This window comes from Panicum virgatum, chromosome 1K (assembly GCF_016808335.1).
Source record: "Panicum virgatum strain AP13 chromosome 1K, P.virgatum_v5, whole genome shotgun sequence".
In the NCBI taxonomy this organism is placed as follows: Eukaryota; Viridiplantae; Streptophyta; class Magnoliopsida; order Poales; family Poaceae; genus Panicum; species Panicum virgatum.
In genome coordinates, this window is record NC_053136.1 from 2,351,183 (window position 1) to 2,367,401 (window position 16,219).

A 16,219-nucleotide genomic window follows, 5' to 3' on the forward strand; every position below is an offset into this window, starting at 1 on the left:
CTCTGCATGTGCGCCATGAACCTAAAGACGAGCAGGAAGAGGAAGAAGAAGACGAGCACGCCACCAGAACCTGTTCCCGAGCTTTGGGACGAGATCGTCCAGGACATCCTGGTCCGGCTGCCTGTCACATCCCTCCTGCGGTGCAGGGCCGTGTGCAAGGCGGGGCGCGCCATCATCTCCGACCCCTTCTTCACCCGGGCGCACCTCCGGCGGTCGGCCTCCAGATGCGAGCAGAACCCGTGCCTGATCGTCACCCCGCACACCCTCATGATCCCCCGCCTCCCAGGGAAGGAGCGGAAAATCTATTCCCCGCATATGCGGGGACGCGTCGACTGTTCTTCTTCCTCCTCTCGACCCTGCCGCCGGCGAGCTAGGGGAGGAGGAGGAGGAGGGGCGGCTGCCGAGGAGAGGCGGTTGGTGGGGGAGCGGCCGCCGGGTGGTGGCGGGCGGCGGCGGCCTTTAGATTTCGGGTTGCCGGGGTCCGGGGCGGCTCCATGGCCTCCGGCTATAGAAGAGGGGTCCGGGGCCGGCGGCGGCGACGGTTCGGCCGGCGGAGGGCAAGGCGGGTCGGATAACCGGTGGGCGGTGGCCGGCGGCGGGGGCGAGAGAAGGCGGCGGCGGTGGTCGGACGGCGCGGCAGCGAGATTGGTTAGCATGGTGGTGGTGGAGGCGGCGAAGGCCGCCGGAGCCGGGGGAGGCGGTCAACGGCGGGGGCGGGGGCGCCTGTGCGACGCGTAGCTTGCCCCCGTATATGCGGGGAATAGACCCGTCCGGGAGGAGGGCTGGCCGACCGACTTCTCCAACCACATCCACTTCTACCAGTGGCACCAAGGTGCTTCCATGGCTGCGTTCATGCACGCCGAGGACTTCCACGGAGAGTTCAGTATCGTGCGCCAATTTGCCCACTGCGACGGGCTGGTGCTCGCTCCCACGGACACCGGCATCTACCTCTTCAACCCGGCCACCAGGGAAACCGTCAAGCTGCTATCCAGCAACCGGCATCGTGGAGGTGTGTACTGCTGCTGCGATGGCTTGGGTCGAGATCCGCGCACAGGTGAGTACAAGGTAGTCCAGGCCTTCTAGCGGTCATGGGACCCTGACACGGGCAGGGGGACAGACATGGGGATGGAGGTGCTCACCGTCTCCGGCGGCAACGGCGGCGGCGCCGCCGCTTGGAGGGATATCGCAGCTCCTCTTCCATACCCTGCTTGCAATTGGTGCGCCGCTTTGGCGGTCAATGGGTTCTTGTTCTGGCGCGTCGCCAAGCACCTCCCTGAGCCTCCATGGGGTCTCATCCACCTCAACCTGGCCGACGAGACGTTCGGCATCACCACGCTGCCTGATTCGGTCGACCCGGCGCGCCCCAAAGCCTTTGCGCTGGACGAGCTGCACGGGGAGCTCTGCGTGACCGATTTTAGCGACGATGAGACCGTGACCATCTGGACGCTGGCACGCTGGCTGTGCAAGAAGATGGGAGGGTCCAAGAAGGCCAGTGTTGGGAGCGGCGTTGCGTCGTCCAGCTCGTCGGTTTTTTTCCATCCGTTGGCGTTTCTTCCCGGTGGACGAATCATGGTGTCGTCGGCTTTCCGCATCAGCATCTACGACATGGCTACCGCAGAGCTGACAACCGTGTGTCAGATGGATCACTTGAAATACGAAGGCCGCAGGGCACGAACGTGGAAGAATCTCTTCGGCTTCAACGTCCATCGGTATACGGAAAGTCTCGTTCGGATCACTGTGTAGCAGCTGTTATGCGTTTCCGTCGGTTTTTGCATCTTCAGAAAAAAAATGTCTGCTTCTGTTTGTGTACACGGAAAGGCAAAAGCAGCTCGCTCTGTGCTTGTTGCTGCTTGCAACTTTTTTTATGGCTATTTTCAAGATCACCATGGTGAAATGAAAGTTGTTATAGCTAAGACAATGTATGCTGTACTTTTTATTTCCTTTTATTTAAACAGTACAAGTTTTTTTTATTTTCTTTCACTCTGTTCTGCTGACAACCAGCAACAGTACTTTTCTCTCACACTAAATCAGCACCAGCCAACCAACAGTATTTTTCTCTCACAGCAAATCAGCACCGACCACTAGTCACACCCAGCCGAACAGAGTGTTTAACTTTTTTGACAATTTTTGGTTTCCATCAAACTCTTGCCATCCAAGTATCCTGTCGACATCACTAGCTGTGGATTTTCCGTTGAGCTCTCAACATCCCCGATCCATCCAACTCCATTTGTGATTCAATATTTGAATACCACTCCACTCCATTTGTTCATTCATTCCAAGGCAGCGCCTCGGCGGCCATCCTTTTTTCACGTGCCGCCTCGACCACAGGCCAATGGCAGCCCAGCTAGGACGGCACCCCATCCACACTCCCGGCCACGTCAGCGCCGCGCCCGCCACGTCACCGGAAAAGAGGCCGCCCCACCCCCGGAGCCCCGAGCCCCCGAGGCCCCGACTGCCCCCTCGCCTCACACTATCCTCTCCCCTCCTCTATCTCCACGGGGCCACTGCTCGGCTGCTCCCCTCCCCAACCCCTCCATGGCCATGGCGACCCCCACCTTCTCCCCGCGCCCCGCCTCCCTCAGGCCCCTGCGGGCCGGCGCCAGGCCCCACCTCCACCTCCTCCCCTTCCCCCGCCTCCGCGCCGGCCGCAGGGGGAGCCGCCTCGAGCGCGCCGCCGCCGGGGAGGCGCCCGTCGTGGTCGCGCCGCCCAAGGAGCCCGAGGCGGAGCCGGCACCCGTCGCGGCTTCCAACGGGTCCGCCGTCAAGGCCGTCGAGGCGCCCGCGGAGGCGGCGCCGGTGCCGGCTTTCCGGGACGCGAGGTGGGTGAACGGGACCTGGGACCTCAGCAAGTTCGAGAAGGGCGGCGCCGTCGACTGGGACGCCGTCATCGACGCCGGTGAGGCTCAGATTCCTTTCTAGTATCTACTATGCTGCTGCTGAATGCTGCTGGGCTTGATGCTAGTGTGGTTGGCTGCTAACTGCTAAGCGAGCTGTGGATTCACATGCTAGAATCTGGGTGTCTCCTACCTGCTATTGGATTTGTTAGCATTTCGCTCGAGAATATCGAAGTACTTGCTTGCATAATAGGATGTGGGATGCGCATGATGTCCACCACTGGGAGGAAAAAGCTTCCAGTTCAGTTTGTCACGGATTGAAGCAAGATTTCAGTGGGTATATGCTGTTTGTCACTGGAAATAGCATGATTGCCGATTGAACACCTGCTGTATTTCAACTTGTGTTTTCTATAGTTGCGGAGTTGAAAATTTTGAGGATTGGATAGGATTATCCTTTTAGTTTTCAAGTTGCAACAGCTGATGGTTGAAGATGAATTTCCAGTCTACAGAGGTGCGAGATCGTTTGGATTGTGGGAGAGTTTCAGCCGATCCTAATTTGGTTTGGCACACATTTTCTGAACTGGTCTGCATTTTCGTGCATAACTCGTGTGGTTTTGTTAGCTCACGTGAAGTGCCAGGGGGAAAAAAAAACTTGATGCATACACAGCACATGCTTGCCAAATATGCATAAACTCAGACATTTGTTGGTTTGCTAGAGTGGAAGAAACATTGCTATGTCACGTGTCATGTACCTTACTGGCATTGTTGCTCCTAGGGAATGCCGCATTCAACTGATGTCACCTTTGTATGATTCCAGAGGCCAGGAGAAGGAAATGGCTTGAAGATTATCCAGAGGCCACAAATACAGATGAGGCCGTTGTCTTTGATACTTCAGTTATTCCATGGTGGGCATGGATGAAGAGGTTCCACCTTCCTGAAGCTGAGAAGCTAAATGGTAATATTCTCAACTCCTGCCATGGTGCCATTTACAACTAAAACTAATGTTCAAACTGCTCCCCCGGGCCCAATTTTCTCATCCAATGATATGGCCTATGTCTATGCAGGTCGTGCTGCCATGATTGGCTTCTTCATGGCTTACTTTGTTGATAGCTTGACGGGCGTGGGGCTTGTCGACCAAATGGGCAACTTCTTCTGCAAAACCCTGCTGTTTGTAGCTGTGGCTGGCGTTCTGCTGATCAGGAAAAATGAGGACCTTGACTCACTGAAGAAGATAATTGACGAGACGACGTTCTATGACAAGCAATGGCAGGCAACCTGGCAAGATGAGACCACTCGGGGGCCAAAGAACTAGATCAGCATTGGGGGTCTGGATGCAGAATGCTTTTCTTGTGTTGTGTTTTGTTTTACGGCCTTTTTGTTTCCCCATCTAGTGAGGCTTGCAGGAACATTTTGACAAACATAATAATCTACGGTATCTTGTAAAAAGTATGAACTCACTTTCTGTGCTAGAGATAAATTACGCTGCAGTTTCATTTGTTATGGTTTGCCATGTATGGGCTCAAACATTTCTCATCAGAGCAGAAAGGACAACCATGTTACGTCATTTCCATTTGTATTTCTTTTTCGTTCTTTGACAACAATTCCTCATACAGATATGTTCAAAATCACAGAGCGTGCACTAAAAACCATTTGGATCACAAAATTGCCACATCCATTAGTGCAAGCAGCATCAGTTGCCACCTTTCACCAAATCACCATCTACATGGGAAAACGAGAAGCATGCTCCATCCCAAATCACAATCAAGGGTAGTCTGATATCAGGCACAGGAGTCATTTACATATTGATCAAAGAAACGTTTTGCATGCGAGTTGGATGTCTGTTCATCGAATAGTAGCATAATGCAGAACATGTCAAGGTGCCCATCTAAGAAGATAGTCTGAAACAAACCTGTGGAGAGACATTTGAGCAAAGCACGTTGGTTGATGGCTAACTGTTTACAGACTACTACTTGCTTTGATCTGGCATGGAATTCAAATCAGGCATGACACGACTGAATTCTGACCTGCAATCAAAGCAAACAAATTAAACTCCATCACACCATCTTCGTGGCCATCAAGATTTTATGACACCAGAGGGAATCAGTGATTCAGTTGTAACTTCTGCAGTAAGTTAATATGATTCTTAAAAGTACAAACTGATGGGCCAAACATACTTCTGTAGTAGGTTTATTGAACTTTGGTATTCTTTCAATTCTGCATAAGGTTGGTACTCTGTCTCTTTTAATAGCGCGTACTAGAATTTCAAAAGGTCAAACTTCATAAAATTTGACTAACTTTACTGTACCAAAATGGTATAACTAAATTCATATTTGATTGATGCTGTAATAAAATATTCATTCTGCAACAATTCATAATATATTGCAAGAGAAATTTGTTGTCAAAGTATGCTTTAGAAACCTTTCCAAATCCTAATATGCCCTATAAATAGAAACACAGGGAGTAAGAGCGTAGAAATGACAGTGCACATGTAGGAAAGCAAAATTAGTTGTAAACTTGGTAAGGACCTGGTTGCTTATTTCCTCTATGAAGCAAACTCAACACATTTGATGCTGATTGAAGTTCAGGAATCAAATGGAGAGGAAGGAGAAGAGAACAATACCATATATTTTCGAACAGTAACAGAGGGACTTGTGGCAAGAAACAAGAACAATAGACAAGCTTACTATCATCAAAAGGTTAAAAGAAAGAGCTCTTGAGAGGGAAAGACCTACCCACAAGTTGAACACTTCTTCTGATTCTTGCAGAATATTGACAAACAAACTGAACAAACATATCCCATGTCAATAGTCTTCTTATGGCAGAAACATCTGCAAATCAGTACTCAATGTTGGTTGCAGTGAACTTCCAGCAGTATTAAACAAAATGGACATTTTTCTTAGAAAGAATGAAATGAAACCCTGAGTTGCTAATGTCAATCAGCCTTTTGATTTGTTTGTAAAGTTGGAAGCTATGACTATCCTATTAATCCTTAACAGAGGAAATGTATTAGTACATACGAAGCACGAAAGTCCACTCCAAGGGTCTTAGGAAGGCGCAAAAATGTTCTCGAGTGTAAATCAGTTGCAAATACAGCCTGCATCATTGTCGAAATGTGTCAATGAGCTTGAGAAACTAATTAATTCCTAAAACAGAAAAAAGCTGTACACAAAAACCATGTATGCAAACAAAGAACCCTAATTCAAAATGATATGAAATTAAAATGAATAGGTATTGACGAATCTTAAGTGAAGAAAGAGATTTGTGTAACAAGTAGAGCTCAGTTCAGTATCTCAGACATGTGTGGATCTATTGCATAGATTCATACAAGTAACTCCCAAATTTTGTACAAACATAAAGTTTCATTTATTAAATGTTTGCAACTCGTAATCTAGAACGATGACCAATCAACAAATATTTTATCACAAGGCATACATAAATGCATGATAAATTTATAAACCTCTTAAGGACAATTCACAGTTAAATAACATGCAAAAGGCTAAAGATCTCTGATTTACTATTTTCAGTTGCAAATCTACATCAGGAAAAAATAGAAGCTATAAGAAAAACATCAACTTATATTTTAAAATAACAATAATTATGTCATTTCCCTTTTACAGGGTGGCTTCAGCTTTGTGTGCTAAAACTTCCAAAGCTCAGCCTTTTGCTATTATGTGAAAGACACACAAATTATGACCAGAACATGATTATTCTGATGTAAGGACCATAGCAAGATTATGAATACATCATCAAGCTATCTTAGAAGTTAGAAGTAAAAGATTGGGCTATATGAGAAGTATGCAAGTACAAGCAAAGGGAGCCTGGATAACTTACAGCAAGATACTGAAACAAACCATTTAGCTCTTGGGGCTTCAAATAAATTCCTCCCGTTATGTATGAAGCCTGCAAAGTGAAGCACCAATTCAGGACAAGAATGTTGTGGCAGCACATATTGATAAATAATCAATAAAATTCAAAAAGGGACAGAGAGTTACCTGTTGCAAGAAAGCAGAATCATGGGTTCCCACAATACATGAATCAATTGGAACCTAAGATGTTTGTAAAATCTTTCAATCCTTATGCCACACTAGCTAATTTAAGTCTATATAAAGTTCTCCCATTGATGCATATATTTATAAGCACATTTCAACGTCCTGCAACTTATGAACCCACTAAATGCACCACACTTGAAAAGTAATAACATAGTGATTGGCCAGTGAAATGAAATGACCAATAAATCTCAATGAGACTAAAATTGGGTTAGAGGACTGATGTGATACCATGGAACGTTGAGCAGAAAATATTGAATTCATCACTGCCACATATCTGCACATGTGTTTGATTAAGTGAAAATCGAGTTCTGAAAAAAAAAACTGTCTTGTTGGAGGTGGACACATACTGTTCAGGACCATCTGGAGAACCCTGCAGACACAAAATCTGTATTTCATGTTAGTATCAACTATCATGGCATCATAGTATCTTATGTGTAAGAGCTCTGTCTACAACATTTTAAGGGAAATGCAAAGCAATATTGTCGATCAAAAGACAGGTGCCCTTCCTGTTTTATCAAATGCAATATTCTATCTTATATATATTTTCTTCTAAAGCACTCAATCAGTATTCAGTAGCAAGGATGAAGACCCAAATATTACCTAAAACCCTATATGAGAACAGGTAGGTACTCACCCGAGGTTGCGGATGTCGAGTCCCAGACCTGAAAACCCTCTGTATATCTATACACCCTCCATGTTAAGCAACACAAATGCAAAATATGATAGGCAAACGTGCAAGAATCAAGGAATCCAGACCATAGGATACAGCACAAAGCAAGGGACAGTGCCCCAGACAGCAGTGACGCGGCATTGGCAGAAGCAACGGAACCGTTGCCCGCAGTGGCACGAGCATCTTGTGCAATGAACTCCTCCACCTTGCGGCTTGCGTTTTCAAAGGTGGCCGTGACGCCTACACCACCAGCGGGGCTGGCATCGCTGGAATCAAAGATGTAGGCACAGGAGCTGACTCCAGCGGCGATGACGACCACACGGTTGAGGTGGTTCAGCAGTAGGAGTGAGTTCACGAAGTGGATCAGCTGCGCAGACATATACACTGCGTCAAGTTCAGGGGTGAATGACAAAATCTAATCAAATGGATCAGGGCACACCTAGCAACAAACCATCTATGCCCAAAACAAAACATCATCATCGGAAATCGAGCGAGGAGGCTGGGGTGAGGGGAGGGAGGCAGGGAGCGGAGGGAGAGTTAGGGTTGCGTACATTCGCGAAGAAGTCGGCGAAGGGGAGCGCAGCGGCGGCCCAGAAGAAGGGGTTCGTGTCGACGACCACCACCACGAGGCTGACGTCATCTGCACGCGCCGGGGGGTGGCACGAGAGAGAGCACGATGGCTTGTGTTAGTCAGAGCGATGCGGTGCCCGCGGAGCAGCGGAACGCGAGAGTTGGGCGTGGCTCACCGGAGTAGAGCTTGGAGTGAGCGGAGGTCATGGCCCCCGGCGGCGGCGTTGCTCCTGGATCGGCGCCGGCGGGTCGCAAGGAGAGCACCGGCGGGGGGCGTAGGTGCGGGCGCGGCGGCGCGGGCGGGTCCGGTGGCAGTTGCCGCGGTTTGGGAGGGGACGAACGGTGGAGGCAGAACGCCGGCGGTTTTTTTATTTTTATATTTTTTATTTTCGTTTTCTACAAAAATATATTTACGTTTTTGAAATTTACAAGAATATACGAACGGTGGAGGCAGAAATTTCGCGGAAATTTTTGCAGAAAAGCCCCTGGAGGACCGGTCGCCCGGCAGCGGGGCGGCCGGCCCCAGGCTGTTCGGTAGCGGGGCGGCAGGCCCCGGCCATCCGGTAGTGAGGCGACCTGCTCCCCCACCTTTATATAAGGGTTGGCTGGTCCCCCACCTCTCATTTGCATCACTAAAATTTCAGGAACGAATAAAAGAGAGAGGGAGGGAGAGAGGCGAAGCCCTACCGGATTTTCGAGCCGGCGACTGCAGGTAACCAAAATTCTTCTACGCTTTACAAATAGATCATGTTGTAATTATTTTTGTTGACACAGTAGATTAGCAATCAGTTTGTGATACAGTACATTAGTAATCTGATTGCCACTTGTGATTGCCAGAGCTCAACACCATGGCCTCCTCAGGATCCACCTACATTCCACAGAGTAAGGTGAGGGAAACAGTCCCCCAAAAAGTCCAGATGCTTATGTGCTTTTGCGGATCCTTTTGCAAGCTAATGAAATCCAGGGTTTTGGGGGACGATTTTGGCATTAGGTTCTTCATATGCGAGAATTACGAATATGATCTGCCCAAGTATTACGGTAAGGATCGAGTAAAGGTACTACAAAACACTATCAGAGTTTGCCACTTTCGGATCTGTTAATGACTTCTAATATGATTTGGGGAAAAACTCCACCGCCTCTATGTGATTTCGTGCAGTGGTTAGACACCGAGCAATCTCAGCAGGATAAGGACCATGGTAAGCGTCAAGCAAGGTCGGCTGCCCAAAGGTGGCAACGAATGTTGCATAAAAAACAGATAGAGGAGAAGCGCAAGAAAGATCAGGAAGAGTTTCAGAAGAAGATTGCAGAAGTGGAACGTCAGAAGACAGAGGAACGTGAAGCTAACAGAGAAAGGAAGCGAGAAAGGGCCCGTCGTGCTAAGGAAGCAGGGTCTGAAACTATTAGGAAGAGAAAATATCCCCGGTGCACTCAGTAAAGCACTATCATGTAATTCCGGCATTTTACATTTCCTAAGGTATGTCAGGTTTAGTCACAACACGAGGTTACCGTGTTGCATATGCCACTGTTTTTTATTTTTAAAATACCTAGTTTACAGCAAAGGTCACAACGTTATTTACCGTAGTAGTACGAACGCTTTAGGCCTCTGCTTTGTAATCATAGCATTGTTTATAAAATTATATTGCAAGCCGGGAATTTATGGTTTGTAACCTACCTTATCCTTCTATTTTCAGTACACTATATTTAGTTAGCAATCTAATTCAAGCAACCTACCCATTTAGAATTGCAACCAAGAAACCTTACTACACAAATAAATTCGTATTGTTACATGCTACCATCTGCTTCAAATACATATCCATACATAACAAAATGTAATTGTCACATACAGGTGAGAATACATATCCATACATCTGGTTCAAATACATATCCATATATAACGAAATCTAAACGCGACGGGCTCCAAAATCCGGAGGCAATCCATCGGTGGGATTCCCAGAATGTCCAACCTCGGCACCAGCATTTTCTTCATGCATTTTAGTGCACTTCTTGTAAGTGTGACCGCCTGCTCCACACAGGTTGCATCGTTTTTTCTTCTTTTCTGCCTCAGACTCATCCATTCCGTTACGGATATGAAGTGCCTGCCGTCGACCTACCCCTCTCCTAGCATTTGGATTGGGAATGTACATTGGAGGAATATTTTTGTGTAGTGAATGATCCCAGACTATCTATGCCATATATCTCATAGCCTCAAGTGTGCACAACGATTTTTTTTCTGTAATATTCAGAAACAATAACCCCAGCTTCCAATCCAAATTCTGAACACGCCGCAATGACATGGGAGTATGGTAAGTGAAGAAGTTGTGGCTTCTTACATCTGCAAAACACCTTGCCTTCCGACGTTATCAAGCAATCCTGAACCACCCTTTGTTTGCGGACACCTTGACCTGTTCTGTCCTTGCATAAAATCTCAAACCTTTGATCCTTTGTGCCTTTGGAGACCACTTAGTGATAGTGAGCCTTTTCAATCTTTTCTTTCATGTATTTAGTGACCATATTACAAAAAATCACTCGTGGATCATTAAGTAAGACAACAGCTGCCTGGTACCGCTCTTTGAAATATCTTGTGCATCCGTATATGATGAACTCAACTATGCCAACAAGAGGAAATCCACGAACATGACGCATTACCATGTTGTAACACTCTGTGTGGTTGATTGTCTCAATCCCATATCGACGCCCACCAGTGTCGTATAGAATTGACCACTTCTACTTACGTGCATCCTTGATCCACTGTGTGAAAGGTCCGCCACCTGAACGTCTACGGCTGGAGGTTGAGGTATGTTTCTTTAGCAGCTCGACGCACATGTTATCTAGCACCTGCCACAAAACATCGAACTTCCGCTGCTGATTCTGAGTGCACAACCTCTTGGAAAATTCATAAGTTCCTTATTCTTGAAGCGCTAATAAAAGTTTGCACTCATATGTCTTATGCACCACCTACTCACAACATCTGGCCATAAAGTAGGTTGTCCTCGACTTTCTTCATGTAGTTGCCTTATTGCTGCTAGAAGACCTGCATGTCTGTCACTAATGAGGCAAACATCAGGCCTTGCAGCAACAACGTGAATTTTCACACGTTCAAGGAACCAGTAACAGCTTTCTGTGTTCTCATTCTCAACAAAAGCAAAGGCGATGGGAACCACCTGCTTGTTGCAATCAACTCCAATCGCTGTCAATATTGTCCCATTATATCTCCCTGTCAAGAATGTGCCGTCGATACACAGAACAGGAAGACAATACATAAATGTCCTCACACATGCACCAAGGCAGAAGAAAGCACGGAACAGAAATCCAGATCCCCCATACAAACTCGGTACAATATAGGTATCGGTCGCGCTTCCAGGATTTCTCTGCACAATTGCTGACAGCATGTGAGGCAGGTTATGATATGATGCCTCATATGTGCCGAACCTCATCTCAAACAACTTTTGTTTTGCCCGCCAAGTCTTTGTATAGCTGATTTTGTATTGAAAACGGTCGTCTATGTCCCTAATTATCAATTTTGGTTCATAAAAGATGATGTACTTGTTGACCCTTCACGGAAATGAGCTGCCTTCTGGTGAATTTGAATTAGCATTGCAAGAGGCCACCCGCGGTCAAGAGCTGCTTGCATGTAAATCCGTCATTCTTCGGTATTTGTTATAAGCATCAATTCCCAGAAATCCCCTTCAGTTGCCCAATTCGTCACAGTCTGAACGGTTAAGAAATGAGTTTTTGGATTCACATTGAATATCTCGTGAAGGCATTTGCGTATGGAACCAAAACTCCTCTTTAAGAGTTTATCTATTCCGCACTCTCTGCGTTCAATAGCTGGTAGATTTACTCCATACGCATCATGAGAAATATAGTAGTCACCATAATAAATTTGAAAACGAAGCTTGCTCGACATGTCCGGCCACACAATGATGATATTAAACTGATTGCTAATCTACTGTGTCAACAAAAATAATTACAACATAATCTATTTGTAAAGCGTCGAAGAATTTTGGTTACCTGCATTCGCCGGCTCGAAAATCCGACAGAGCTTCGTCTCTCCCTCCCTCCCTCTCTTTTCTTGGTTTCTGGAATTTTAGTGATGAAATGAGGGGTGGGGGACCAGCTAACCCTTATATAAGGGTGGGGGAGCCGGTCGCCCTGCTGCCGGGCGGCCGGGGCCGGGCGACCAGTCCTCCAAGAGCTTTTCTGCAAAAATTTCGTGCGGGAGGGTCCTCCACGATCATATCCCGGCCGCCCGGCAGCGAGGCGGCCGGGGTATATTCCTGTAAATTTCGAAAACGAAAATATATTTTTTTAAAAAACGAAGATAAAAAAATAAAAAAATAAAAAACCGCGAGGATGACGTGGAGCTCGTTCGTGCGCGTGTGCTCGGGATGTTGGGCCTCTAAGCCCGGGACTAGACGTGGGCCTGGCCCAACTTTGTGTGCTAGGCCTAACGTTTCTGGGCCTAAATTTAGGCTCACATCCTTTTGCAATTTTGCATCAGCCGGACTTTTTATACATTTCATAATATTTTTTGCCCTTCACAAACTCACCATTCTTTTTTTGTCTTCTCTTTTTTTTCTTGAATACGCAGGATATCTGCGTATCATTGTATTAAGACGAAAAAGAGTTTTACAACTGCACGAGCACAAGTCCCACACGCATGATGTCTTCTCTTATTTACAGTACAAGCTAGGCCCACATGTTCAATTTGGCAAACGCTCTTTAATATACGGGCCCTATTAGTCATAAAAGGGTTGTTCGAGATAAAGATGTTGTTTTATGAGAAGACAACACGAAATTAGTTATGATTTGTGGCCACTATAAGCCTAAGATATTGACAGCTTTGTGGCATTACTCTCTTTTCAGTTTGTATTGTTTCATGGAAGGTTCTGTTTGAAATTTGAACATGGGGCCATGCAAACCCTTGAGATTAATCATTCTAAAAAAATGAAAGCAATACCCTCTTTCCAAACTTGCGCGTATTTTTTAAAAAAAAATTATTGTAACTTCAATCTCTGTTTCTATATAAAATATTTATAATAAATCTAGGAGATTGTGGAAATACTTTTCAATACCATCCGCATATATGATTCAATATTTCTAGCCTTAAAGTTTTGAAAAGATCTTATGGAAAAAAAATTAGGGACATTTAAATTTTTATACTGAAATACTGAATTGTCGGTTGTTTGGAATTCGATTTTTTGTTGGACAAACGACAGGCGAATACTTTGTGATTTCGTACTCTGCGTTGGTCATTCGGTTTTTGTTGCAGAAATAACATCGTAATAACAGAAGAACATGCTACTCTACATAATCTACTGAGGATTCAGGAAGATGTCGATCGAGATGCAGCTGAATTCAGCTCAACGCCATGGCCAGAGCTGAGCACTCCTCCCCTATGGTCCCCAAATTTGCATTGAACATTTAAATTTTGATTAAATTTTTTTATAAATTAGTATAGTTGCCCCCTTTAATAATAAAAAAGATAAATTTCTGGCTCTCCCCTGCTCCTAATGATCCTCGTGCACACAGACCAGAGACCTCTAGAGCTAGCCCCTCACTCGAAGGAGTCGGACGCCATCATCTGGCCCTCGTCGCTGCCGCCCCGCCGCGCGGACATGGGCGACTTGAGGTAGCTCGGCGTGCCTGGCCTCGACGACGGCGCCGCCTTGCTGGCGCTGCCGCCCATGGACAGCGTCCTCGTCACGTTCTTGATGTTCTTGGGCGGCGGCCGGGCCACCGGCGACGCGTCCCGCTCCGGCGCCGCTCCCTGCAGCCGCCTCTGGTCCCGCTGCCTCTTCCGCTCCTGCTCCTTCTCCTTCCTCGCGTTGCTGTACTCCTCCAGCATGTCCAGCAGCGCCTCCTGCAGTTCGCCGGCCAACACAGGATAAAATTCTCATCCGAGAGCGGATTTCTCTGTTTCGACATGAACAGCCACAGGTTCTAGCAAGGCGTACACCATCGTACTCGAACTTGACGCCTCTCTCCTTCTCCCAAGCAACAACCTTCGCCGTCAGAGCTTCCGCCATTGCTGACGAACACACTCAAAACACATCAGTTTCTTGGAACCATCACATTCAGATTCAGAGACGCTGAAGAACAGAGGTCTAATTAGATCGTTGATTACCCGGCATCTTGCTGACCAACGCGCGCGCTTTCTCGGCGCGCTTCAGCACCAGATGCGTCCCTTTCCCCACATTGTACCTGTTCTCGTTCTGCAATCAAGAACAGAAATGTTCAGTGATTCTGTTTTGGAGATCAGGAATCGAAAAGTTCAGAGAGGCCTGATGGCACGCACTCTGTTGTACTCCTCGAGCCAGGACTCCTCCTCCAGCGCGGCCTGCCACTTGTCCATCCTCTCGAGGACATCCTTCCTGCTGAACTCCAGATCCTTGGCCTCCGAGATCTGCACCTCCAGCCGCTCCAGGATCAGGGCTCGCTCAGCATCTGCAGGCACGAAATTCAGATATTCTTCAGGCTCGAGAAGCAATTTGTTCCTACTGCAAACTGATGCATACCGCTGTCGATGGCGTCGAACATGGCCACGGCGTCGCCGTCGTCCTCCTCCGGCAGGCGCGCGCGGCGGCGGATCTCCTTGAGCTCGTCGTACTTCTTGATGACGAGGTCCTTCATCCGGCACTCCTTGAGGGTCTCGAGCCTCACCACCTCCGCCTCCACCTGCACGGCGCACACCCCGGTCAGAATGGCGGCGAGAAGCCCCGGCCGAGAAGCTAGCTAGCTAGCCGCGCGCGCGCCACTGACGCTGCGTATGAAGTCCATGGAGAGCGCGTTGGGCTCGGTGATCTCGTCCTCGGAGGCGGCGATGTTGCAGGCGACGCCCTGGAACCGCCGCTGCTCCTCCGCCGGCGTGTCCATCAAGTTCCACAGCTCCAGCATGCTGGCGAGCAGGTCTTGCAGCTGCCAAAATAAAAAGATTACGCGTCACAAACAAATCTGAGAGCCACGTCATCCACTTGGTTTCGGAGTGCGGGGGGATCACCTTCTCCATTCGGCTCCGTTTGATCTCTCTCAGCCTCTCGATCTCCGACGCCAGCCTCTCGATCGCGGCATCGCTGAAGTGATCGCCGGCATGAGCGCCGCCATGAGCGGCAATGATCTCTCTGGGATTCATGCCGAGAACCAAGGACGAAGAGTGCAGCGTGGCCATGAGCTCTGCCACCTTCCTGGCGCGACTTTCCTGTCAAGATTTAGAACAAAGAATGAAATTTATGTTAAGGATCAAACAGGAATTGGAATAAATTCCTCCTTGAGATTTAGAACAGTCTATCTGTAGCCTCCCAAATTGTGAATTGATCTGAACCTTCTCCGATTGCAGGTGCTGTAGGTACGCCCTGAGCTCGTCGAGCTTGGTCAGTGTGAGGTCGGAGCTGTCGGCGACGACACGAGGCTGGCCGCCGTCTAGGTTCATCTCCTGGTGGATCCTGTTCACCCGCTCGGTCACGTCTGAGAACTGCCGCCGCCTCTCCTCCCGCCGCCGCCTCATCTCCGTCAGCTCCGGCGCGATCGAGCCCAGGTCCTCCTTCAGGCTCCCCGTGCCCTGGTCTCTCAACACAAATCCGTCGTCAGACATCGGCATGCATCACACCATTAATTGACACGTCAGCTACGATGGCTGGGAGTTCGGACAGTTTGTTAATTACCTGCAGCGAGGAGCAGGCCGTCTGCACGGTGGCCGGCGGCTCGCCGATGGTGGCGCAGATGGCGGCGACCTCGGCGACGGAGTCGGCGATCTCCCGCTTGAGCTGCTCCCTGTGCTGCCGCACCTGCTCGACCTTGGCGCGGTAGACGTTGAGGCACTCCTCCTCCAGCGCTTGCAGCATCCCCCGCCGGTCCTCCTCCCCTTCCCCGATCTCGTCCCACATCTCCTGCGATGCAAGAAATTCAACCACCAAATTTACACGACGAGCAGATCGATCGCCGGGCGTTGATCGGCGTGCACGATGCGTGAGGAGATCATCGGACCGAACGACAGAGACGACGCAATGGACACCGACCCCGAGCTCGTGCAGCAGCTCCTCGCGCCGGGGCTCCATCTGGAAGGGGAAAAGGATGGCCCTCAGCTTCAGGGAGAGCAT

At 48.4% G+C, this 16,219-nt stretch overlaps 4 protein-coding genes across 6 annotated transcripts; 2 read left to right on the plus strand and 2 right to left on the minus strand.

The window, feature by feature from the left end:
• The first annotated feature begins 15 nt into the window (after window positions 1–15).
• Window positions 16–1,083, plus strand: LOC120647755 (F-box/kelch-repeat protein At3g06240-like). The gene is made up of 2 exons (XM_039924610.1): window positions 16–311; window positions 765–1,083. The coding sequence occupies exons 1-2, from the start codon at window positions 16–18 to the stop codon at window positions 1,081–1,083; spliced, it is 615 nt and encodes a 204-aa protein (XP_039780544.1).
• Window positions 1,084–2,450: 1,367 nt separating this feature from the next.
• LOC120708449 (light-harvesting complex-like protein 3 isotype 2, chloroplastic) lies at window positions 2,451–4,334 on the plus strand. The gene is made up of 3 exons (XM_039993732.1): window positions 2,451–2,896; window positions 3,652–3,789; window positions 3,899–4,334. Exons 1-3 carry the CDS (start codon window positions 2,536–2,538, stop codon window positions 4,144–4,146), a joined length of 747 nt encoding a protein of 248 aa, XP_039849666.1. The 5' UTR covers window positions 2,451–2,535; the 3' UTR covers window positions 4,147–4,334.
• Window positions 4,335–4,390: 56 nt separating this feature from the next.
• Window positions 4,391–8,478, minus strand: LOC120708318 (general transcription and DNA repair factor IIH subunit TFB4-like). Of its 3 annotated transcripts, XR_005689339.1 has the most exons (12): window positions 8,300–8,478; window positions 8,105–8,193; window positions 7,650–7,920; window positions 7,518–7,564; window positions 7,231–7,268; window positions 7,112–7,157; window positions 6,827–6,880; window positions 6,666–6,734; window positions 5,852–5,928; window positions 5,567–5,662; window positions 4,744–4,858; window positions 4,391–4,585 (listed from the first exon to the last, which is right to left on the minus strand). XR_005689339.1 is itself a non-coding variant. In XM_039993586.1 (11 exons), the coding sequence occupies exons 1-11, from the start codon at window positions 8,328–8,330 to the stop codon at window positions 4,801–4,803; spliced, it is 876 nt and encodes a 291-aa protein (XP_039849520.1). In that variant the 5' UTR covers window positions 8,331–8,478; the 3' UTR covers window positions 4,391–4,800. The 3 variants fall into 3 exon arrangements, 1 of the variants encoding a protein (XP_039849520.1); XR_005689361.1 differs by lacking the exon at window positions 6,827–6,880; XM_039993586.1 differs by having other exon boundaries at window positions 4,391–4,858.
• A 5,202-nt stretch (window positions 8,479–13,680) lies between these two features.
• On the minus strand, window positions 13,681–16,219 carry LOC120650927 (65-kDa microtubule-associated protein 3-like). The gene is made up of 10 exons (XM_039928238.1): window positions 16,139–16,219; window positions 15,785–16,009; window positions 15,445–15,681; window positions 15,124–15,321; window positions 14,886–15,041; window positions 14,642–14,801; window positions 14,422–14,570; window positions 14,251–14,338; window positions 14,081–14,154; window positions 13,681–13,986 (listed from the first exon to the last, which is right to left on the minus strand). The coding sequence occupies exons 1-10, from the start codon at window positions 16,217–16,219 to the stop codon at window positions 13,681–13,683; spliced, it is 1,674 nt and encodes a 557-aa protein (XP_039784172.1).